This window comes from Passer domesticus, chromosome 5 (assembly GCF_036417665.1).
Source record: "Passer domesticus isolate bPasDom1 chromosome 5, bPasDom1.hap1, whole genome shotgun sequence".
Taxonomy (NCBI): Eukaryota; Metazoa; Chordata; class Aves; order Passeriformes; family Passeridae; genus Passer; species Passer domesticus.
Window position 1 is genome coordinate 75,972,171 of NC_087478.1, and position 26,200 is coordinate 75,998,370.

The following is a 26,200-nucleotide window of genomic DNA, read 5'->3' on the forward strand; positions in this document are numbered from 1 at the left end:
ATTTCTGAGTCAGATTTTCACTTCATTGTGCTCAAAGGTGGTATGTAACAATTCCTCACGTACTGAAGGAAAACAAACTTTCTATTAGCAAGATTTGTGACTTTATGGCTTACTTCCTACAGGGAAACCAACTCAACATGCTGAACAACTAACCAAGTTTTATTATACTATACCCTCACTATACATTCTATGCTGTAGATTTCCAGAGCTGTAACAGTCTTCCAGGCCTCCTGGAATATATTCCACTGCAAAGGCTCTTGCTCATGCAAGAGGCGTGACTTCTTTTCAGCAGGTTGCACCACACCATGAGGTCCAGGTGAGCCATTGCCACATCATGGACATTGATGCTGATGATCAGCTGTGCAGGGAAGGTGATTTTTGTCTTAAACAGACCAGAACTTTAAGGGAATGAAACCAACTGATGGTTGGTCTTCACAGACAGCTCTTAACCAGAGGAGAATCTGGAGCCCCACTTCAGGAAGGAAAACAGGATACAACAGAGTAGTGATGAGGATGGACAAGCACTCTGTATGCTCCTCCTGACTGGAGATAGACAGCCTTTAGGACATTTCAAGCTGTAGAAGAGACAGAACTATATTCTCTTAGCCCTCAGCACTGACCCTTTACATCCAATCTTTGTCTCCTTCATCTGTCTTCCCTAATCTAGTTTCTTCGTCCTATCCCCTTTCCTAGCCTATGGCCTTGCCTCCCACTCAAATATTTGGCATCAGCCAGTGCCAATCCTCCTCTTGTTCCATTCTCTCCTGGCTGACACTTATCTGTTTCCACCTCACAGCCCTAGACCCAAAGCACAGATCCTTTCCCTCAGGATCTTTGTGTTGCCATCCCAAATTATTACTTCCTTTGATGGTCCTCACCCAAAACTGCAATAGGATAATGGAATCATTAAGGACAGAAAATACCTCCAAGACCATCAAGTCCAGCCTGTGACCCAGAGCCTTGTCACCCAGACCAGAGCACTGAATGCCACGTCCAGGTGTTCCTTGGAAACCTTTGGGAATGGGGACTCTAACACCTCCCTGGGCAGCCCCTTCCAATGCCTGGCCACCATTTCAGGGAAGGAATGCTTACTGCTGTCCTCTTGTCCTGTCATTAATTCCCTGGAATCAGCCACCCTTGACCATAAGGACCTGACCTCTGTGGTTTCCCCCTTTATAGTTTTACCCCATTTTACCTGCTACCCCTGAAGCATCTCCCAGACTCATTCTCCTCACCTTGACATACCTTCAGATCCTTCCCTCCCTACACTCAAGGGAATGTACCTCCTTATCTCCAAGTTTTCATTTTTTTTCTCATCTTCTTCTTACCAAGTTGTCTCCTCTCTCACCCCTGCTAGACACAGCTCACTTATCCATGGAGTTGGGGTTGTCCAACCTGGCCCAGGACAGACTGGGCTCCTCTACTGTGACTTTATGTGGGAGCAGTCTCAGAGTCTGTGGAGTTGGATCTGCATGTCTCAGACTGCTTTGAAGAGCAATAAGAAGCTCAGGACCACTAAATCAGAATTAGACTCTTTGCTGATGGAAGAAAAAAACCTCTCTATTGATAGGAAGAATTAAATTGCAGTGAGGCAGATAGCCAAACACAAATACAGATTGCTACTGAGGCTATGAAATCCTCATCCTTCAAGGACTTGAAGCAAAAGAACTCTCAGAAAGATTCTAGGTATGTCTGAGCCTATTTTGTCACAGAGGAGTGTATTAAGTTTACCCAACAAGTAATTTCTTAATTTCTTAAAAAAGGCTGAATGCAATTTTTCAAATTATACAAATTTTGTAATTTTAAAAGTTTCAGAGGATTTTTTTAAGGGTGACAAAAAGTGCAAAAGCAATTTCATAACAAATTTCAGACTTCTGCTCCATAACATGACAGCAAACTGCTAAAATAAATTTTCAAAATAAATCACCAAAATGTCTTTAAAACCAGTGTGTTCCTCTCTACACTTGTTCTTGGAAATGGGTGAACTGCTCTGGCTGAAATTTGCCAAAACCTGAGCCTGAGTCAGACACCTGGCATGTAAAATTTCAACCATTGGTTACATTTTGGCAAAATTTTAAAGAGTTAAATCATGTCCTAATAATGATAAGCACCAGGCAACCTTAATAATATGCACAGACATGTCTAGAAAACACAAATAGTTCCCCATTTGGCTCAATGCAGCACGTCTGACATGTTGCCATAAATGCTTCTTTATCTTTTCTACTATTTTTCTTGGCTTAAATGTTACAAATGTTAGACTTCAGTGCCATATAAAGAGAAGCTGATTGTTATGCAATTTGAAAACAAAAACTGTTTGGCAAGGCAGTGCAGCAAGTTAAGTTGTATTATGAGGAGCAGCAGATCTTATCTATCCTGGAAAAAATCCCAAGCCTACAGACTGATCAATGACAAACAAAAAGCAGAATTTAAGTAAAAGAGATAAGGCCTTCAATAAAATTGTTACCATTTAGATCAAGCCAGGCATTTTGCTGTCTTTGAGGAAGATAACACTGACTGTTTCCTCCTGGAGCTCAGAGCATCTAAACAGCATCCTGAGGTTTCAGCCCATAGCTTGGGATGATCCTGCAATTACTTTACCTGATGGCAATCACCACCATGCAAAACCCTCTGCTTTACAGGCACTGGGTAAAGAAGCCTCTGGATCAATGAGTGCTGTTGCCTGAACATAAGGATTTTAAAGAAAAACAAGCTAAGGAAACTTGGATTTACAGGACTGAGGCCTATTAAACTATGGCTATTTCAGTGAAAATAATGAGGAACAGGGTAAAAAAAAATTTCTGAGGTGCCAGCTTGATGGGAATGGAAAAATAAGTTGTCTTTCTTATGATGTGCCAAGTTGGTGAAACCTGAATGTGTTTTGAATGAAAAGGAGATAAAAAATGGTATCTGTACTAGGTGTGATAAGAAGCCAACTGCTTTGATTTTAGAGCCTGGGTGAAAAAGCAATTTAATGTCGTTATCATGCAGAGTGTAACAAAGATATGTTTGCTATCAGCCCTGCTGGGGTACATATGCAAAACTGATTCAGTCAAGGAGATGTAAAGTAGTTTGGATGTAAAAAGGGTGCTAAAGAGCTGCCTTATGAACTGCTCCCCAGTGAGCACCAGGTAATCCCAGCCACAAACCCTGATTCCTGTATCCGTCCTCTGGAACCCACTGTGCTTCACCAAAAACAACAGGGAACTCACATTCTCTTTGCTTTATGCAAACATCTTTTCAACAATCTATCTGTAGCTGTTGAGAGGGGAAAACCTAATAAATCCAACAAGGTAATAACTGAAGGAATTAAAATAATTAGAATTTCACTGAGCAGCTGCAGGATGTGTCTGACTCAGCCTAAATATAGCCTGAGCACACCAGGAGGATCTCACCCTATGGGTAGGTCTGAGTTAGGCAGAGAAAGCCATTACAGAGCCCAACAACCTAGACACAGAAAATCATTCAGACACTCTACTGCTTTCCCAAAACATCCCACATAGCTCAAATAGCCAATGAGGTCAAATACAGCTAAGAGAGAAAATTAAATGTAATGTGTGTATGACAGGTATTTTATAAATTGAACTCTGCAATGCAGGAATGTAAGAAAATCTGCTAATTCTGCCTAGTGGCCCATTGCACTTTTTTCACTTTTTTAAAAATTAGGATACCAATGAACCCAGAGTCTTACAAATAAAGAGAACATCTGCATCATGAGGCACTACTTGGTCACTGATGTGACAAACTTGATTTAAAATTCAATTCCTATTACCCTTCCCAGAACACAAGCATGCTTTATAAATAGCTGAGTTTACACCACGAACTTCCTCTCCAGCATTCTGGTCAAATACATCTGCTGTGCCACTTATGTGACATTTCAAAGACTAAAGCTTAAATGCAAACTAACTAATCCCCAAAAAATCCCTGAGATGGAGAGCATTGTTGGCTTCATTCTACAGAGGAGGGATTCAGGTCTGTCTGACAGATGGTGGCCATACCAGCACTGAGTGGGAAAAGCAATAGTGGGCTGATAACAAACGGGATTTGTCAGCTTTCCTCCCTGGCTGGTGGAGCACACACTTACCTGAGTACGGGGCACACGGGGGGACCATGAAAAGCAGAACTACTGGAGTACAGGTTGGTCTGAAAGCCACAGGGCAGGAGGCACCTTCACCAGCCACAAAGTCTAGCTGCACAAATGAGAGTTTGCAGCAACTTCTCTTCTCTGCTGGCTGTATTTGATGGGTATGAAAGAGCTGCCAGCTGCCCCTCCTCCCAGAGCTGTCTCCTGTTTTCTACACCAGAATGCACAGACTATCTCTGAGCTAGGTTAGAGACACAATTATGAGCTGCATCTAATATAGCACCCTTGCTAGGATTCCCAGGTTTTTAATACAGGTGAAAATTGGATACAAATTGAAAGAGGGGAGGTTTATGTAAGGTATTAGGAAGAAATTTTTTATTGTGAGGGTGGTAAGACACTGGAGCAGGTTGGCCAGTGAGGTGGATGCCCCAACCCTGGCAGTGCTCAAGGCCAATTTAGATATGGCCTTGAGCAAACTGGTCTGGTGGGACATGTCCCTGTACATGGCAGAGAGGGTTGGGACTAGGTGATTTTTAAGGTCCAATCCCTTAAAATTCTATTATTCAATTAAATGGTACCAAAAATAAGACATTCTTGCAATGCTTTGCAACAGTACAGGTGAGAATCCAGAGAGGGAGCTAAAAAGAAGCCTTCAGCTGAAGTGTGAAGGTAAGGAAAGACTATGTGTGATTCTGAAATAAAAGCCAAGGATTTCAAAGCCCAGTGTAGCCCTCCTATCAGGCTGTCTTGTAAGGGAGCCAGGAAGAGAGTATCTGCTTACGGATCTGGAGATCATTATGGTGCAAACCACTGACACAGGGCATTTTTTAAGGGAGTATCTTTTTTCTTAGAAAGAGGAGCATGAGAAAGAAACCAGACTTGTGAGTGCAAAACAAAGGGTAGGCCTGCACACACAATACATATTTGCTAGAAATTGCTCTGTGTTCAGTCAGCAGAGCATGACATTGAGGAGATTATGATGAAAAACCTGATTGACCTTGAGGAAGAAGGTACTTACGTATCTCCTGACTTGCGGTAATTCTCGGGACACTCCAAAGACAGGCAGCGAAAGCCGCCCTGGATGTTGAAGCAGGTCTCATTGAAGGAGCAGTTGTGGCTTTCTGCAACACACTCATCAATATCTGCCAAATGGAAACAGGGATGTGGGTTAAACACAGGCTTTTCCTCTCCTTGCAGATGCCAGACAATGACAGAATCACAGAATTCACAGAATCACAAGGTTGGAAGAGACCTTCAAGATCATGGAGTCCAACCCAGCTCTAACACCTCAACTAAACCATGGCATGGAGTGCCACATCCAGTCTTTTTTTAAACACCATCCAGGGAAGGTGACTCCACCATCTCCCTGGGCAGACCAATCCAGATCTTTATCACTCTTTGCATGAAAAAATTTTCCTAATATCCAACCTGTATTTCCCTTGCTGCAGATTGAGACTGTGACCTCTGGTTCTGTCAGTGCTGCCTGGAGAAAGAAACCAACTCCACCTGACTACAACCACCCTTCAGGATGGTGTAGAGTGATGAGGTCACCCCGAGTGTCCTTTTCACCAGGCTAAACACCCCCAGCTCCCTCAGTGGTTCCTCACAGGGTTTGTGTTCCAAGCCCCTCTCCAGCCTCCTTTCCTCCTCTAGACACACTCAAGCATCTCAATGTCCTTCCCAAACTGGGGGGCCAGAACTGGACACAGCACTCAAGATGTGGTCAGTATCCTATCAGGTACTACAGAACATGGGGTGCAATTAAACATTACTGCAGGATTGCAAGGGGAGGACAGAAGAACTAAAAAGAAGAACACGAACCCAACCAACCAGCAAGAAGAAGAAAAGGAAGAGCAGCAGTGCCACTAAGTGGACAACACCTAAATATTTGCTGACATGTTTACAGCAGGATATTTCCTTTTAATGGCTAAACTAACTCATAGCATTTCAACATTGGAATCCTCATTGTAAGAATTTGTTATAATTATTTAATAATGTTTTTAAAAGTAGTCTCTACTGAATTACTTTGTAACTGAAATTTCTTGTATATGTATTATTTCTTCAGATGTTAAGCTGATGTGTACTGCAGTACCTATCATGTCGTAGGAAAGGCATTTTTTAAGTACAAAAACTGCTAGAACTTGTCAGAATTACACAATCCAGTGAGGTCTCCCTGCAGTTATTGAACCCACCTTGGCAGTTTCGTGCATTTGGTGCCAGCCTGTACCCAGTGGAGGGACAAGTACATTGAAAGCTCCCAGGAATATTAACGCATCGAAAGGAACAGATATGTCCTCCAGTGGGCAAAGCACATTCATCAATATCTGCAAGAAAAAAAGCGCCACTAATTTTTTATGTGTTCATGACATTCAGCCCAGTGCACGTGTGCAATGCTCCTGCTATGAGCTTCAAATACAATTTGATTATTCTAATTTCTGGGCAATCAAAATCATCAGATAGGTGTGGCTCTAGTCAACAACATCTAAATAGCAAAGATTTTGAGGAATCAATAGAACTCTGAAGAAAATTGAAAGCTATATGAGAGCCCAAGAGACAAAGTAATGGACAAGAGCAAGCACTTTACAATGACATGTATTGTAGTGTTTCATAAAAAAAAAGGACGGAGAGGAATAGTTTTATCCTTATTTTTACAAAAGGAAATCAGAATTAGGTGTTCTGCCCAAGGCCTCACTGTTTAGTAAGTCTTGGAGACCTAAGTCCAAGCTCAGGATCTTGGCCACAAGGTCACACCCACGTCTTCCTTGTATTTGAGAACACATTAGTTCAGAATCAGCCACAAAAAGAGAATATATAAAATAAATATGCTCATATCTCCACTTGCTGAAGGCTAGAAATTCTGGTAGTTCCTCAGGAAAAAGACAAATTTCTTTTATAAAATTATGCCAAGCAGCAATTTAGTGTAAACAGCAAAAATGACACCGCACATACAAAGAGATGCTTCTAGAAAAGGACATGGGCGGGAGACCTTCATTAAATACAGTTAGAAAATAAAGAAAATAAAATACCGAAGAGATGCAAATGTTAAAATGAAAAAACTACATGGAATTGCTCATGTTTGTTACAGCAACAATGAGAAATGGCCACCCACTGTCTCCCTGCAGCACCACAGAGCTCACCTTCACAGGAAATGCCATCGATGTCGCTGAGCTGGAATCCCCGGCGGCAATAGCACTGGTAGGAGCCGTACACATTGGCACACTCTTGACTGCAGGGGTTGCTCTCACACTCATTCAAATCTGAAATGCAGAGTTATACGCCTGAACCCCAAATTTCTTGCAATATTCATCACTCCTAATACTGGAATAAGACACAATTTTGTAAGGTAATTTTTAAAATTAAAAACGGATGGTACATGTCACTGAGCAACCTGGAAATAGGGGACTCTCGGACTCTCAGTGTGTTACTGTTAACAGGCAGCCTAGGTTAATTTGCACCGTGCTATAATTTCCTTCTGTACTTCAAAGTGTGAGACTGGGAGGGAATCTTTAGGCCAACACTTACATTTTTTTGTCTGGATATCAACAAGGCTGGTTTTTAAGGTTTTGAACCTGACTGAGTTGAATCACCCTTCAAAGTGCAGCAAAAGCAGACCCATGCACCTCTGCATCACAGAACCATTCAGGCTGGAAAATACCTCAAAGACCATCCAGCCCAACCTGTGCCAAATCCCCATCTTGTCACCCAGACCAGAGCACTGAATGCCACGTCCAGGCATTCCTTGGACACCTTCTGGAGAGGGACTCCACCACCTCCCTGAGAAGCCCCTTCCAATGTCTCACCACCCTGCCAGGGAAGAAACTCTTCCTGATGTCCAACTTGAACCTTCCCTGGTGCAGCTTGAGGCTGTGCACTCATTTCCTGTGAAATTATGCAGTCTAAGGGTGATATATTCAAGCCGTGGGCTATAGTGGCCTCGACCAAGCACAGCAGCACTCATGTAATCAAAGAGACTGCACTGTGATGATTCCTCATGCTATTCCAGTGCAGTCTTGCAAGCTAAAATAAAAAACAGCTAAAAGAGCAATGAGCTGTTTCTCACACTCCATAACCAAAGCACTGCCAGCCATACCTGTCACTTTAGGACATGAAATAGAACAACGTGGACACTGGAATCTCCAAGGTAAAAAAAGAAAGGAAGTTTAATTCTGACTCTAACATTTACAGATTTCCAAAAGTGACAGTGGATTATTGGAGGGTGAAAATGCCACGTCTCCAATGACACTGGACAAACCAACAGTCCATCAAATTTCTTCTCCAGAAAAGAATGCAAAACAATTAATTATTTACATAAAATCCATTAGAAACTTTGTTACAAGAATGTAAACATCAGAAGGCTTAGAAGAACTCAAAAGAACAGGGCAACACGTACCTTCACAGGATCTGCCATCAGCTGAAAGTTTGAAGCCCATGGTGCAAGTGCAGTAGTAGGAGCCAGGAGTGTTCTCACACTTGTGAGCACAGAGGCGGCCGGGGTAGCGCCTGCACTCGTTGATATCTGCAATGACAAACACACAGAGAGCTCTGTGCACTGCCTGGCTCACTGCAATGCCAGTCTGGACAAGAATGTGATTATAAAAGTTTGATTGTTATTTTCCAGATTTAAAGTTCATACTAAAGAGAGAAAAAGTCCTCAAAATGCTCATTTAGAAGCACGCCAGAGCACAATTGGATTAGATCTATACAGGAGAAAGTTGCTTTGATCTTCCAAAGAAATCTTTTGCTGTTGGTGCTTATAAAAATATCACAGAAAACAATTACACACACTCTCACAACCTTACTTTTTAATAGGATAGCAGATAACATGTTGACAATACTAATACAGCTTCCTTTGAAGTATCAGCAATTCTTTAATATGGTTTTAGAGTCAGCCAGATAATAGAGCAGTCAATTCTACATTCTGATGACAGAGGCTATGCACAGAGCAGTAACATTCTTTACACTGGATCATTTTCTAAGTGCTGTGGCTGCAGGTATTTGGGTTGATGGTGCAACTTACCAATACATGTCCTACTGATGACATCAAAGGTGTAGCCAGCTTTGCACTCACAGCGGTAATTGCCTGGGGCATTGATACAAACGTGCCCTTCTCCACAGGGCTGGTTGGAGGATGAGCACTCATCCACATCTAAAACAAAAAGTGATTTTAAGTATACTTCTAACTATGCAAGTTGAGAGAAGAGCAACATGTTAACATATTTTTTTTTTTGTCCTCTGGTGGTTATAAAGTGTTTTGAAACAGAAAACAAGATGTTATCTTGCTCTCAGGTTTCAGAAGATCAGTCGCAAATCCAAACTATTCGTACCAAAGCAGGTTAGCTCTAAGGTGTCCTTAATGCTGATGGACTTGGGATGAAAACAATGATGTAATCAGGCAATCTTTGGAGGAATTCAGGGGCAAAATTGTTTTATTATGCATACTCATATTTGTGGATCAGATTTTTGTCTAGTCTAAGGTGTTTGAGATCCAGAGTCATCAGTAGTGCTTTGATAAGCCACTTACAGAAACTGAAAACACATACAAAAATGCCTGGCTTTGCTAAAGCCACCTCAGTTAAAGCCAGCCAAAGGCATCTATATCTTTCAGTGTTACTTGTATGGCTTCCATGGAGCATTAAGTTGACCTCGTGTTATCTCCCTGTACTAAGGAGATTTGGGACCACACAGCATTGTTCCATTGATGCAGTCACAACCAATGCCATTTATGGGGGTGGATAATAATTACTCCTCTTCTCAAAATGTAGTGTTTCCTGAGTTTTATGAGGACAGAGGGTGAATGCTTGTCATTCTGCACTTGCTGGGACTGCTGTGAGGGGAAAGACCAGGATCAAGAATTGACTGTGGGAATTATAAAAACCCAGACAAAGCGCAAGAAACTGGTAAACATAAATTATTTATGTGAGTTATTTTCTTAGAACTGCTTTTTCTTCCCAGCTGCCACTCACCTACGCATCTCGTCCCATCTTCATTGAGATGGTAACCTCGGCCACAGCTGGGTGAGATTCTCTGGCAGGTGAAGGAGCCATCAGTGTTAATACAGATCTGGCCAGCTGGGCACGGCATGTTGGTACTCAGGCATTCGTTGATATCTACAAGAGCACAAGTCAGTGTAACTCTTTCTGGTCTCAAGAGGTTTAAGGTAAGATGCTCTTATTATGTAACCCTTCAGAGAGAAGTTCTGACTGTGGGAGAAGACAACTTTTCATCACATTTTAGCTTCACTGATAACAATGCTTCCAGAGTGAAGACCGGGGAGGTATAAAAGCCACAGATACAACTGAAAAGCAGTGGAAATTTGGTATAGAACTTGTATTTGTTTCTAAGCCTTTAAAAGTCTCTCCTAAATGTACAAAGCACTGATCAACAGTTCAGTTCACCATCTTATCCAGTTCTGCTTCAGTCTGTGTGTTCTGATGGAGCTCTTAGCTTCTACATGATGATCAGAGTCACAAATCCAACAACAAAATCCCCTCAACTCCACACGTTTGATCCCCAGTCAGGCTGTGAAACTGCCTAAATGTTTTGAGCAAATGTATTTTACGGGCCACAACTATTGCTGCTGCAAATTGACGTGGCTTTACTGATGTCCATGAGAGCAAGTTAATCAAAAGCTGCCATGGACCTGGCACTACCTGTGGCAGGCGTGTGCTTGCAAAGGGCTTGTTGTGCACAGGCACTGGCCCCCCTCGTTTTAAAGGCTGCAGTTTTGTTTTCAGTCTGTTTCCAGTGTCAGATTTCAACACTACAGGAGAACAAGGGGCTGATAATGAGTGCAACTTGGCAGCTGCTGCTGCTCGGCCAGTTCCACAAGTCCAAGGCTTGCTATGCCAATGGGGGAATTATAAGTTGAGTTGAGACTTGAAAATAATACTCAAGGGAATAACTGATAGATTTGTAGGTCACATTAGACAAATTCATATAAAGTCTGCTGGAAACCAGTAATTTTAACGCATTTATGTGAAGGCTATAATTCTGGTTTTGGGGAGTCTTGGAAACAAGGCATTGGCCTGACAAGATCGTCATCAGTCTTTAAAGTAAAACTCCTCTCTACAGTATGTTATAACTGTTCTATCATACACAGTAAGACTCTTGATGGGCTATAACGTGGGACAGGTCTGGAAAGACCTACATTCCTGTAAATCAAGCAGACTAATATCAAAGGGTGTTCCAGAGGATGCTACAATTACAACTTTCCACATAAACCTTTGGCTAAAACCTTTTGGACAGGGTTAGATAAAATAAATGACAATTTTTTTTTGCAAATTTTGTTTCAGATAAAACACCCAAAGACTTAAGCAGCTAACCACCACCTTAGGTAATGCAATCCTATTAAAAATAGTGACCTAACATTTGTCTTTTATTTAAATGTCTTTCATCTGTCACCCTTACCTCTTGGATCAAGGAAAGAGCAATGCACACACAGATGAAGAACGGCTTGAGCAGTTCAGAACCTACCCAGTGAAACTACAACTTTTCTCCCAGGCAACACATGAGCATTCCCCAAGACAAGAACAAGCCTTACCAATACAGTTGCCTAGTGCATCTTGTATAAACCCACTCATGCACTGTAGCTTGGGTCGGCAGCGGAAAGATCCTGGAGTATTCTGACAGATAAAATCGGGGGGGCAGTTATGAGTACCAGTCTCACATTCGTCAATATCTGGTACATCACAAAAAAAAATTGTTAGCAGGAATTAGACGGGTTTTTCCATTACATTTAAAACATAAGACATTATTAAAATCATCACATAGATTAATCCTCAGCATGCCTTCCTGGAATTCTGTGATCCAGGATTAATCTGCCTACCTCAAAAAAGATCACAGTAAAACCATGTAGGTTAAGATTTTTTTACAGTTTCATTATTAATATTATACATAGGGGGGTGTCTGTGCATATTATGCTTTACAAGTTTAGTTCTCACAACTAAATGATTCAAAACTATTAGAGAGTACCTAAAGCATCACATTCAGGCTGTTCAGCCTTGATTCAGCAGTGTGCTGGGATTTGAAGTCAGGAAGATTTAATTACCCAAGTGCAATTTTCATTTTAGCTTTAGATCTAGTGCAGATATTGTTAATTTCTTTCATAAGTGAATTAATTGGCCTTGATTCCCATCCATATTAAGGCTTGCAATATCCCTGCATTATTATGCTTTAAAATGCAAATAAATATGACTTCTGCTTTCTTTAATATTCTACTCCTGTTCAGAATAGACAATAAATATTTCTGAATAAATTATTATTCATATAAAGCAGATAAAGTAGACAACAGCAAATGAGGCTTCCCTCACAAATGTAGTCCTGTCCACATAAACCAACTAAAATTTAATGTTTGTCAACTGTCAATGGGATGAACTCTCCTAAAGCTATCAAAATACAGAACTCCCCAGCAAAAGGATACCTCAGCTTTCCCATTCATGCAGTTGATACAACAGCAGCCCTAGAGCTTTATGGGACTTAAGAAATGAGTGTGGAAACCAGTTGAAGTTTGGGTTGGGTTAATACTGAACTGGGTTTAGTAGGGTTCTACATGTAGCACAGCTCAGTCTTGTTACTTGGCATTTAAAAACCATACATAACTATTTTTATCACTATTAACACAGCATTAATAATTAACACTATTAACATATCTTACCCAGATAAGAACTTTCTAACATTAGCTGCGGGCATAATTTACTATCTGTACTCTTTTTTTCCAACAGAGAAATATGTTAATACTTGCCAGTAAGTTATTTGCTGGCCTAAATCTGATGTCATTCAAACCAATGGAGGTGTTACTTCAAAGGGATCACAGCTACACCACGATACTTCCAAAAACACTGCATGATGTTCTACAGGTTTGGCATTGGATTTTCTTCATCAGCTTTTTTTATTCAATCTTTTTATTATTCATCACTGATCAGTTCCTACAGTAAAACCTTACCTAAAATTTTGGTTGAGTTAATTTACTCAGTGGAGTGAAATTAGTTTACTTACAAAACAGTCTAAGCTTAGGGGGAACAGACTTTCTCATGGTGAAAACCAATTTCACATCAACTGGAGTTTGCTGCTAATTTAAATCTCTGTAAAGGCAGCACGCCAGGTGAAGTTACAGATGCACATAAGAGCATTCTCTAAGCTAGATGGAACTTGAAATAAGTAACTTTTTTTTTTGTTCTTGACTAGCTGAACAGCGGTTTTAACCCCTTTACATTTTTAAATCCCTAGGAATGCTGTCATTAAGAAATTAATCCCTGTGTAACCTCCTAAGGATAAAAGCTTGCTTTCTTTTTCTAAAGATGCATCCACCTTCACATTTTCAAACTGAATCACCTGGTTGCTCCACTTGCCACACTTTGTTTCACACTCCAGAATGTGCAAACTTGATTCATTCAGGTGCATCTAAACCACTAGATATGCTCCAAGAGCAGGACTTTAGGCACTGCACTCATAAAAGAGCAATCAATCCCACAGACCAGACGAGCTAGCCAGAAATAATCTCCAGGGTGTTGTGCCTAGTGTGAGTTCTGGGCCTTGGAAATCACCTGTTTTAGTCCCTAGAGCAGCTCCTAACACGCAACACAAACTGCCAGTGTGAAATACAGTTATCTCTCCTGGAAGTCTTTGCAGCAGCCCCCAGCTGCATGATCTGGTTATTTGTGAAATATTTGTGAAAACTGCTGTCCTTGAAGTGTGTGTGTCTCATTTACAACAGGCCAAAGAGCATGGCATGATGAAGCGTTTAGTTTTTAACTTAAGCCTGGAAGGTTCTAGTTTCTCTGCACAGGACATACCTTTGCAGCGACTGTCATCTGTCAGCTCGTAACCAGTTCCGCAGCTCGTGTCCCGCTGGCAGCGGAAGGACCCCAATGTGTTGACACAGGTTTGTCCAATCCCACAGTTGTGTGTCCCAGTGATACATTCGTTAATATCTACAATATGCAAAATTATTTAAAAGTAAATGAGAGAGTGTAAATAAGGAGCATGATGTCCCTGGGAAGAGACCAGGTTCGCTGTGGGCACACCTCCAACCAGGAATTCCTCTGAATTCAAAGGTGTGGATTTGGCCTCACATTCACATCCTGCTACACAGCTGTCACCAGGGCATGAGCCAGCCAAGACATTTGGACCCTGTTGGTACCAGGACTTGCTGACACACTGTTCTTAAGAGGAAGTTTAACTGAGTGAGAGCAAAGACTCAACATCATCTGATTGAGTCTAGTAGTCAATGATGTCTCCAGATGTGTCTAAAGCTGTTTCAGCTAAGATGTGTATACAAGGTCTGCTGTGCAGTTGGCAGTGTTTGGTTTATGTTGGATTCTATGATTTTTAAGGTCTTTTCCAACCTCAGTGATTTCATGGTCAGATTAATAGTGACTATATAAATGAAGCAAACTTTCAGAAATCCTCGCCTTGTTCTGCATCCCAACATATGGTTGAGGGACTCTCTGAGCCAAGTTGTGACTTTCTACTTCACAGTTACTGATAGACATTTCCTTTCTGAATTTCTTTCTCATTTTTACTTTGAATGTGTAAGAAAATCTAACGACCATATGTATGAAATGTAAAAGCTCTTCCTTTTTTATGTCCAATTAGGTTAGTGTTAATCTTACCAATCATCAATATTTATTTTATATTCTGAAGTTTGTATCTGAGGTACTAACAATCCTTCCTTGACAATTGGCATGCCACTCATAGAGAACATTAAGCCTTTCTATCAGCTGTGTCCTTAACAAGCTAAAGAATCCTACTCTATTTATTTTGTCTGCCTTATCAACAGCAATCCACTTTTACAAGAGGGAATAGGTATTCTGTTTTGGTTTTATTCACAACAAGAAATTCGAATTCTGTCTCTTCTCCATTCTAAATTCTCCACCTTTTCCACTGACCTCTCTTAACTTCATTTTCCTGTAATTCTCCCTTCAACACTCCATTCAAATCAAATTTTTATGACTTCACCTCTTTACCCAGCTGACATAAGCATATTCTGCTCTCTTCTCTCTGGGTATTTTTGTATCTATTCTTGCTCTTTTAAAGCAAGAATATTTATGATCAAAACAATGGCTTTATTTCTCTTACCTTCACAGGTGATACCATCTGGTTGGAGCTGATAGCCAACAAAGCAGGAGCAGACATAACTGGATCCTGTGTCTCTGCACTGCTGAGAGCAGGGACCACCACCTAATGGAGATGTTAAAAGGCCTCATGTAATTAAGGGGCTCCTCATAGGAACTGAAACAAACCATTAATTTACAGGATACTTGATTTATTTAGAAAAGAAGTTAATACACATATACAAAAGAAAGAAAGGGCTAAACACTGAAAGCTCCAAAATTAATAAAAGAAGGGTTATTCTGACAAACAGAGAATACTACAGAGAATTTACACAAAATTTGGCTTATCATTAAGAAAACTTTTTCTGACCTTGTTAAGATAGAAATTAATATTTAAAGAGTTTAATACTCTAAAAACAGAGAAAAGGTTATATACTTCCAACAACAAATATTTGTTGTAAGGCTGCAGTTATTCTTACTACAAACAGAACCCATGTCCTGTTTTTTAGATAGGCATTAAAAAAAAGGTGTGAGATAGGCACAATCAATGTGAGCAATTGTAGCTATAATACATTATAAATAAATTCTTAAGTACAACAGTTTCTAATGAGGACAGAGCCATTCATGCATCACTGAAAATTAGGTAGTTTTGTAGTTGAGATCAACAGCCTCTACTCTCTGAATCTCTGCTAATACTGTGAGCTCCATCCTGACACAGTAAAACCTGTAGTGGGAGTGTTGGAAGAACAGAATTAATTTCCCCATGTAACATGAAGGTGCTCCAAAACAAATTGCTGGAAGTTCCATTGCCTAGGAAATTTAAGTTTCCCCTGCTAAAGTTCAGGAAATTACAAGTAATTTTGACATGCCAAGTTTATCAGAAAATATACTGTAGACAGAACCACCCATTGGCAAATAGCAGTACCAATCCATCTCCTGCAGGCAGCTGATTAACTGAGAAATACAACAACTGATTACATGAAGAAATAATGCTAGAAAATATGTAACACATATTTCTATGTCATCTCCTCTAATTAGCAACTGGAGACAAGGAGGAGAGGCACTGTTGACTCTGGTTCACTAATGACCTGGTAGATATTCCCACTCTCTCCAGAGTGTAACAGCTGTAGAACATGGAGCACAGTAAATCATTTTTCAACTGGAATAAAAGCCTATTAAATTGATTTTATCCTAAATACATTTCTGAGTTCTGAAATGCTGGCAGAAACCAATGAATCACTGCTGGTTTAGGTTTATAGACATGTAAATCATATGTGACAAGCAATAAATCTGAATACTTAGCAGAGCAATATTCCAAATGCACATTTCCAAGGAGGCAGAGCAGCATGACTAATCAGAACAATAGCCACTTTTGTCTTCCTTTCTGCAGGTGATGCATCTCAAACAAGTTTAATTTCATATTCAAACACCCTGATATTCAAACACCAAGAGAAAAATAAAAGATGCACATATTTAATATAGGATCACCATATTCTGAAGAATCCAAAGTACTCCACAGGTTCAAAGGTGACACTTCTGAGGTATTACCCACTAGAAGTTAAGTAGAAGTTAAATGTATTGTCTCAGCTTCAGTTGGGTAAGATGGACTGCACTGTGAGAGACAATGCCTCCCTTGTATTTGGACACTATTTAGGCATCACATAATGGGCTATTACTCCTTCCTCATGCTTTTTTTTACCCATAACTATGCTAGGCAAAGGGCTTTGGCTAGATCTAATTTGGCTTAACTTTATTGAAAGCAATCACAAAAGAGCTGGCTAGCAGGACTAGTCATCTGACTCACCTCTGCAGCCATCATGCAGATAAGGATCTTCTTGGTCTAGTTCCTCCTTTGAAATTTCAACTAAAAAGAGGAAAGATAGGCATTAGAGGAAAAAGCACTTTTCTTCTCAAGGTAAAACACTGTGTGCTTGGGATGGAACTCACACCAGGGTTTTGGACAAACCAGAACAAAATTTAAAAGCATTATTTACATATTTTACAGCTATTTCTTACTTAAATTTGACATGCAAATGCTCATGGCCATGGGGCATTTTCCATCTGACTGATTCAATATGAAAGTCACACTGTGATCATAGATTACATATGGACTGATATTTTCACACACAGGTTCTTAATGTCAGGCTTTTAACCAGAGCTTAATCTCATTTTCATAAGGCATGTTGTTGAGGCATGCTTGGTTTCCACTGACTTTACAGCAGCTTGGGGTACTCAGAGATTTAATGAGAATCAGATTAACCTCAGTTATTTATTTAGACTTCATTTCAAAAAGAACTCCACACCTAAGTTTTTGGGCACATACTTACAGCATTCTTTCAAATGTACTTATATACATTGGAGAGTTTTATTCTGTGGTACTCCTGCCACATGTGCATATTCCAAGAGTCCACTCTCTCCACATGAGGACATGCAAGGGCCAAACACATCCTCAACCCACTGCATCCCCAAAGAACCAGCTAATGGACTTTCTCCAATCCCACAACTTTGAACATAGGGGCAAAAGTAGGTTGGTAGTGTGCAAAAAAAGATACCAAAATACTCTGCTTACTGACTTGGAAATCTGAGCTTGTTTCAGTGACTGTGCATGAGCCCATTCCTCCAGCAGTCACTTACAAGCAAGTGATGCACAGAGGATGTGAAAGCAGTGTTTGTGCAAGCAGTGTTTGTGCAATGGCATGAGGCTGGGTTGGTTAACTGAATCCTCAAGCCATAGGGGCACATCTCAGTTATGCAAAGCAATCTGATGGAATCAGTTTGCCCAAGTCTTGTTGGGCTTGGTACAGGCCTCTGGGAACACAACGCCAGAGATCACAAAATTAATTAGGTTGGAAAAGACCTCCAAGACCATCAAGTCTGACCTGTGGACAAGACTTTGTGTGACTCAGAGAGCCAGCTTGCCTCACCCCTGCAGCAGAATGCCCTTCATGCACTGCTGTGGCACAACAAACGCAAGGGTCTAGTCCAAAAACCTGCCTTGCAAAATGGAGCCTCATCTCCCCTCCACAACGAACCAAAGTGTCTGTTTGTGTTGTTAGCTCTACCCTTCTACAGGCATTTTTTTATTGTCCATAGTGTTATTTGATGTATGTTCAAACACCTGCTTGTTTTTTAGCTGAATGATGAGAACATTGTCCTGCCCTGCTCGTGGACACAGCCCCAGCTTTGCAATGCACAGTGGCTCTTATGTGTGCCACAATAACCACACTAATGATTGTTGTGTGTGTCACTTGCCCACAAAGGCAAGCAGGGAAATGCTCTGCCATGCTCACAGTTCTCATAATGGCATACTTCTCATGCCATGCAGGTACACTGAGTATGCAAATTTCTGTTATTAGCAGAGATGTCTGAGTATGAGGTAACTACAAGTCCAGTGCTAAAGAGCAGGGGAAATTCCCCTCCTGAGACAACAGCACACACAGAGAAACTGCCCAAAAGGGCAATTCCAGATGTTACCTCATAAGGGGGACACTGAGACAAGCCAGGCTGGAAAGACCTGGAACAACTCTGATAACATGCTGGCTCAGGCAGACCAGTGCAAGCTTTTGTGATGGGGCTTGCGTTTAAATGATTGATTAGGAGGATGTCCCCCAAAATCTGTTGCCTGTGGTCTGCCAGCTAGATGGTATGTTTTCAGTGCTCAGCAGCCCACAAGGGAGGCAACACCACACAGCATGACTTGTCTGCAGTTTCAGGTCTCTCTAAGTGAAAAAGGGGGAAAAAAAACCCCCAAACAAATGGAAGTATATAAAGGTCAGTCTGTACCCATTCATCCTCTTCAGCTCTGTGGACTAGCTATGGAGAAGGTACCTGCCATCTAGGTAGCCCTCTTTCTTTGGTAATATCAAAAGAAACAGTTTCCACATTTCCTGGTGACCTTCAGTTCTTCCAGGCAGTCCAGGCATTCCAAATCCCTCTGGTTTGTGGGCATTTGCCTCTCACATAATGGCAACATTTTCATCCTGCTGATCTGGCGAAACCCCTCTAGCTTTTCAACACAATTCAAAGAATTTTTTGTTGATTTTCATTTTAATTAAGCATTTGTCAGTGGGCAAAATGCCATTAAAATTAATAGCTTATATTCAGCTTCCAAAGTAAGATCATTAGTTGCCAAAATAAGTTCTTGTACATTTAAGTTCTGACACCAGAAACAAAGTGACCTCTTTCCACCTCTTATTTTCAACAACAGCCTTTCAGCTGTTACTAGCAAAAAAAATGAGCTCCAAAACATGCATCATTAAATTACTCAGATGAGATGTCAAACTAGAGGAATTCAAACAGAAATCATTTAAAGTGAAAACACTCCTTGTACCCTGCATCATTTTGTGTCTCACTCTTTTAAGCATGCAATAAAGTACCTGGCTCTTTTTTAGGAGCATAATCACTGATGGACAGATCAATGCCTTCTTCTCCTTTCCCACAGCAGTTTCTGAAGACAATTCCACACTGATATCCTATCTTCGGGTTGGGCTCACAACTCTGTCCTTGAACTTGTGCAGCCTTCCCCAGCAAACAACAGTAACAGCATGTCTGTTAAAAAGAAAATGAAAATATTAACAAAGTCAAAGCAATGTGAGCTTTGACAATGGTGTCAGTAGTTATCTCACCTTGGCACTGATGGGACATTTTCTACAAACTCTTCAAGAACTCCTGGTGTACTTGGGCTCAAATTTCTGAACCTGCTGTGGAGTTCAATGAGCTCTGCATCTGGCCAAGCACAGAAACACTGTGTATGTGTGAAGGTGTGTGCAAGCTGATGTGGAGGACCACAAAACCCCCCACACATACATGGGATTTCATTACTCCCTGCCTTCACAGGCAGATTCAAACACCAGCCAGAAGTCAGAATTCTTTACACCCCTGCTTCCCATTTGTGTCCAGTTCAATTTAAATGGGATACATTAAATGAAGTGCAGGCTCAGTTTGACTTGTGTTGTTTATTCAATTTCCTCCCTGCATGAACAAATATGCCTTGTCCAAGGTTTGTGTTAGTAGCTCAGAGAGGAGCTCTTTTTCTCTGAAAAGCATGGTCAGACATTATATGAAAGCATCACCATCCTGATTTGGTTTCCAGGAACAACACTGGATCTGCCTCTTCAGCCCTGGAATACACCACAGAAGCAAGGACAAGACAGGTTAATCCTGTGGAGGCTTCCTTTATTTTAAATTGAGAAGATGCTGATGATTTATTCAGTTTTCTGCCTTGCTGTCAGAAAGCAGCAAAAGTGTTTGGTTCTCTGGAACTTGTGTCTGCCAATTGCTACTGTCACATGAAAGCAGATTTAAGCTTTTTTTATTAGTTTCCTAAGTCTTTCAGACTCCATTTTTCTTGAAGAAAATTGCCTGCACCATTAGACAGAACAGATGGAATATAAAATAACTAAACTTTCAACTAAATGTCTATAGTTTGGTGCTTTAAGCATCACACCTGCTAAAATGAAGGCAACTATGAAATGCTTTGCATTACTTTGAAATGTCTATCCCTGCCTGTATTCTAAGTTTTCCCTTGGAAGGAATTACATGTTTCTCTCCCTGTACTGAACTGAAAGGCACTTTCAAAATATAGAGCAGTGTGAAGTCAAGACAGTAACAGCATCCTGAAGTATGTAAGTATTCCATTTTGTATGAAGTCATTAAATACACAACAGAAACTTTTCTGTGCTGCAGACTGCTGTGGGGCTGGAACTCCTCTCTCCTGGGGTGTTGTTTTCATGCCCTCCCAGTCTCTAGGATAAATGTTTTCCCTTATTTACTCTTGTTTGGAGATGGTTCCTACTACCCATTTTTTTTACTGGTTCCTCAATACTTCCATCCAGTGGCAGATGCTCCAGTTTCATCCTATTATGTCTGGGATAATTCCATCTTCTCTGGCTTTTTTGGATGACTTTAGAAATAAACCCCTGATGATTGAAACATTTCGCAATATTTATTCTAACATATCAAGCAATTCCCCGAGGCACCCTTCTTAAATGTGTGACAATAATTTTGTTAATTTTCAATTTTCCCAACCATAAATTAGAAGACAAATATGAAAGTGAGCTAAAGATTCATTACTTGACTTGAACCTACATATTTTTGATAAGCAAATCTTATTTAAAGTATTGAATAGGCTGATGCCTTGACAAATTCTGACATTATATGATTCTGGCACCCTCACTGGCTTCTGCTGGAAGACTCAGTCCATTTCTTTATCTTGTCACAGGACGTTCATATTGGGAGTTACAGAGTTTCTCTGGAATTTTTTTGAAGAGCGAGCATCAATTTTGCTGTTTTTTGAACTGTTGAACAGCCTTAAGTTCCTTATTTCTTTCAGGCTAAGCCACCACTTGAAAAACCTCTGTCTCCAGTTTGAGTGAAACTTCAAGGAGAGAACTTGCTAAATCTTGCAATATCTGTAAGACACTGCAACTTCAATTAACAAAACTGTGCCCTGAACCATTTGTTCCAACCTGTATTTATTCTAACTCTGCATGATGACCCTTGATGTAACTTCTTGATAATGAGAATAATTTATGTTTGTATGCCTCAGCCAAAATGATCCAGAGATGGAAAGTGTCAAGTGTTTTTTTAACAGGTTTTCACGGCCTGGTTTCTGGTAGTGGGGATGCCACAGAGGTGGCTCCTGTGAGAAGCTGCTGGAAGCTTCCACCATGTCTGGCAGAGCCAATCCCTCATGGCTCTGAAGAGGAACATGGCACTGGCCAGGCTGGGACAATTAGAGATGATGGTAACACCTCTGTGATAGCGTATTTAAGAAGAAAATCAAAACAAAGAAAGTGGGGCAGTTTTAATTGCAGATAGAGAAGAGGAGGAGGTGAGAATGTGTGAGGGAAACAACATGGAGACACCGAGGTCTGTGGGGAATGAGGGGAGGAGGTGCTCCAGGGGCCAGAGCCAAGATTCCTCTGCAGGCCATGTGAGACCAGGGTGAAGCAGCTGAGCCCCTGCAGCCCCTGGGGATCCACAGGGAATGCAGAGATTCATCTGCAGCCCATGGGGAAGGTGCCCACACCAGAGCTGGTGGATGCCTGGAGGAGGCTGTGATCCAGTGGGAGACTCTATGGAGAGAGGGCCCTGCTTCCAGGCTGGAGCAGGCTGTCCTTGGAGGGCTGCACCCTGTGGCAGAGAGACCCATGCCACAGCAGTTTTGGGAGGATTGTCTGCCTGTGGGAGTCGCTCACATTGCAGCAGTTTTGGGAAGACTGGTGCTCATGAGAGTGGAACCACGCTGGAGAAGTTCATGGAGAACAGTCTCCTGTGGGAACCTCATGGTCTCAGAGGAGAAGGACTCCTCTCCCAGAGCAATGGAAGAAAATCTCAGGTGGTGAACTGATGGAACAGCACAGCAGTATAAGGAGACTTTAACTTATGTTCATGGCGCACTCCGGAATTCCAAGACACAAAATAGCATGGAACTACTACTAGCACAATCCTGGTATAATTAATCTCAATGTTTCCTTTTTCACGCCAATTTCCTGGCTGTTGGCCTGCTCTGAAAGCCTTTGATCGTTTAGTCAGGAGTGCAGTCTAACCTTCATATTAATTGAGTTCTTGAGGTGTTTGCAGCCATTTTCTAAAGGCTGCCAGTTGCCTGGAAGCAAGTTCTGATGACCATTTACTTATTTGCTAGAACCATCACTGCTTTCCTTTATGGTACAACCTAACAATCAACTTGTTACTCTACACTTTCATTGCCTATAGGCCTCTGCTTCTTAAGTCACCCCAACAATAATATAAAACTTTGCCCCCTCTGGTATTAGCAAAATCCCATGCAGCTTCCAAGCCATGCCTTGCTCCTCATGTTTGAATAGATAAGAGTAGACAGCTGTGTCCTGCCTTGACTGCCTTCTCACAGCAAGGGACAAAGGAATAAAGTTACACGTCAGGAATTTGAAAATATAATTTTTGGTGTGATTAGGAAGCACCTGAAGATTAATAAGGTCTAAGGTTCCTTAGATTAATAAGGTCTTTTGAATATGTAAAGTTTACAATAGTTCTACAATATTTCTTATTATTTATGTTCGGATTGAAGCCAGTTTTGGTGTGAACCCTGTAGTAACACAGCTTTTGGTGTCTGTCCACAAGAGGTCTCTCCCTTGCTGAAATCCATTAGATGCTAACCAAAACCCCACTAATAACTCAGAGGAATTTTCCAGAACTCTTAAAGAGCTAAACAAAAATTAAAACTATTTTCAACAGTCCAAAGCAATAAAATTTTTGTGCTCACCTATCACACAACCAAAATATTCATGACATAACTTTTGAGATAAGGACAGATCTCAACCTTTGGAAATGACCTATGCCAAATTTTGGGGAAAATGTCCAAGTACCTTAAAGGTGGTCAAATTTCTAGAAGCTTCACTCCTTTCTGCAGGGCTGTTGTGGTACAAACTTCCAGAAAATAATTTCTACATCTTGTGTACTATCATCACATCTGGAAATTGATTGCTTTCTTTTGATGAAGATTTTAGAGATTAATCATTCATTTTGCATCCCTTTTTTTTTTCCAAGGCTCAGAGGAAAAAATTCTGCCCATCATTTCCTATGCCTGTTGCCTTTATGTGTAAAAGCTAAGGCAAACATTTTTGAGATATGGTCTTTTTATCTTCTTTCCAATCCCAAGTTTTGATTCAAAGGAAAGATTTGCTGCCTCATTTGCTGCAAAGGGCTGCAATTAATCCTATTAATTGAATTACTAAATCATTCTTTCTGCTTCCTTGAAGGGAGACAAAGAAGATCCAAAAGACATGACCTAAGACTGAAAAAATGTACCAACTTAGGCAAAAAGAGATTCAAGTTTGTTTACTACAGCAAGACACAACTTCCAGACACTGATCTTCTCAAGGTGATCAAATTCAAAATGTATTCAACAGAGAAATTATGAATTGTTCACTGATATTAGATCATAAGTCACCTATGTCCACCATGGATCAGATTACCTTCAAAGGTACCCCTACCTCAGTGAAGCTGTTAAGTGTAGGATGCTCCTCTTAGGGAGTGGAAGGGCAGAATGTGACACACAAAGATTAATTAACTCAGGCTATGTTTATACCAGTAAATTAAACAGGGACAGAATGTGGGCTCAGGGCATTACCCCACAATCACCTGTAAATTTTAAATACCAGCAAGCTCTAATGGCAACAAGCACTCCATCAGACAAGGCTGAAGTGTGTTCTGAGACCAGCACAGCCCTCCTGTGCTGTGTGTTGCAGGGGAAGGACAGCAGCTACCTGACAGCCACTTCTTCTCAGAGCCAGAGATCAAGGCCCAGTCCAATTTGTTTAACAATAAAACTGTCACTATCAAAATCTGCCATCTTTAAAGAAGTCTGGCCATTTACAAAAACACCATTAAGTGTTTTTCCTCATGTTGACACATTTCAATAGGGAAAGATCAGGCAGTTGGTGAGTCAGTAGGTTTCCTTGAAGAGCTGCATTCTGGTTTAGAGCTGTCCTGTGGCATGTGGTTAAAAGAGTTCTATTGCTAAAATCCTGTCTTTGGTAACAAGCACTTGGGTCTGCAGAGTCCTCACCATCAGTCCTTGTTCATCTGCTCAGAGCCCTTCAAAATATTGACACAGAGGGTGAAATATTTTGTGCTGCATTCAGATAGTAAAGGCTGTACAGAGGAATTCCTGTGTGCCAAGACCTGGACATCATCAACAAGGGATGCATGTCCCCTCAGGGAGACACCATGGGACAAGGAGATCCCACACGTGCAGACAGACTCAGGAGAACCCAAGTGTCAGCCTCATTAGCATGGGTTACCTTTCTTCTGCTCCCAGGGAGAGCCTGGATTACTTCCCCGCCCTAGAATCAGTGACATCCCACTGACAGGAGCAGATCAAGCCAGAATTTTCTAGAATATGAAACTGTCCGCCATCCTCTGTACAGCAGGTTTTTTTATTTTAACTGAATGAACCATTCAGCGTCTTGAAGCAGTGGGAAGAACTAAAATCATTCTCATCTCTTCTCATCACCATGGAAAGAAATCCATAACAAGACCAAAGCTGTTCATGACTGGTTCATAGTCAGGATCTTACTGGTGGAACTTTCTTCCAAAAATACTCTAAAGAAAGGTATAACTATGCTCCCTTCCAGGCAGTGAGAGGCAAAGACAGTAATAAAGGTGGAGGGCAGGGCACAGATTGATTGCAGATGTCAACAACAGGCATTTTTATTCTGATATCAAATGCTGGTATCACAGGCTTACAGATCTCTCCATCCAGCTGTAAATCAAAGTCATGTTAACTTAGAACACTTACACAAGCTAGAATTATAAGTACTCTGAGAGAATTAACTTCAGTCCTACCCCTTTGGACCACCAATACTGAAAACCAACGAGTCTGACCAGTGACCTTAGGCCACAATGCTTCAGTGGAAGCTGAAGTCTGAAATGCGTCTGAGTTTCTCACCCATCTGTCACTACAGCACTGATGTCTTCTTTTCATGCAAAAGTAGTTTTCTGAGCAATTACCCATTCAAGATTTTCCACCCTTTTGCATTCTCCCCTCTGCCTCAGCCAAAATGCAATGTGACAATCTGCTTTGCTGAACAGGGCTTCATAGAAGGACCATGCAAACAACCTTAACAGAGACATGAGGTGCAGGCGGGAAAAAAAATATTCACGTGATGCAAATCAAGTCAAAAAACCTTCAGGGCCAACCCTAAATAACCTCAATTCCACTTCTTAGAGACAAAGAGGAGTATCTCTGGTGTCTCACCTTGAAGTATTCGGCTTCACAGGTGGAATTTTTGGCAATATGCGACTCGCACTCCTCACGCGCGTTGGCAAATTCGACCCCGTCGGAGCAGGACTGCTTCTCCAGCTGGCTGCGGCAGCACTGCACCTGGGTCATGCTGCAACAAAGGGGAGAACAATGCCACACGTGGATCAGGAACAGGTGATGCAGCACTTGGCAATTAGTACTTCTACTATTTGCGTAGAAAGGGGTTTCTGTGGGAGCATTGTTACAACATGAAGATATTCTCTGGCAGGAGGCAGATTGTCTGTGCGACATGGTTAATACAGTTTCATTGCTCACCTACCT

General features: G+C 41.2%; 1 protein-coding gene across 4 annotated transcripts in view; it reads right to left on the reverse strand.

The window, feature by feature from the left end:
- The window catches only part of FBLN1 (fibulin 1), a 76,018-nt gene that overhangs the window by 27,592 nt on the left and 22,226 nt on the right, over positions 1-26,200 (reverse strand). For all 4 annotated transcript variants that reach the window (XM_064421151.1, XM_064421153.1, XM_064421152.1 and 1 more), the window contains 12 exons: positions 25,874-26,009; positions 19,509-19,680; positions 16,937-16,996; positions 15,158-15,259; positions 13,873-14,010; positions 11,622-11,759; positions 10,045-10,188; positions 9,099-9,227; positions 8,472-8,597; positions 7,219-7,338; positions 6,274-6,405; positions 5,100-5,223 (listed from right to left, as the gene is read on the reverse strand). In XM_064421151.1, the coding sequence (XP_064277221.1) occupies positions 5,100-5,223; positions 6,274-6,405; positions 7,219-7,338; positions 8,472-8,597; positions 9,099-9,227; positions 10,045-10,188; positions 11,622-11,759; positions 13,873-14,010; positions 15,158-15,259; positions 16,937-16,996; positions 19,509-19,680; positions 25,874-26,009 (1,521 nt within the window). The remainder of the gene's footprint in view (positions 1-5,099; positions 5,224-6,273; positions 6,406-7,218; positions 7,339-8,471; positions 8,598-9,098; positions 9,228-10,044; positions 10,189-11,621; positions 11,760-13,872; positions 14,011-15,157; positions 15,260-16,936; positions 16,997-19,508; positions 19,681-25,873; positions 26,010-26,200) is intronic.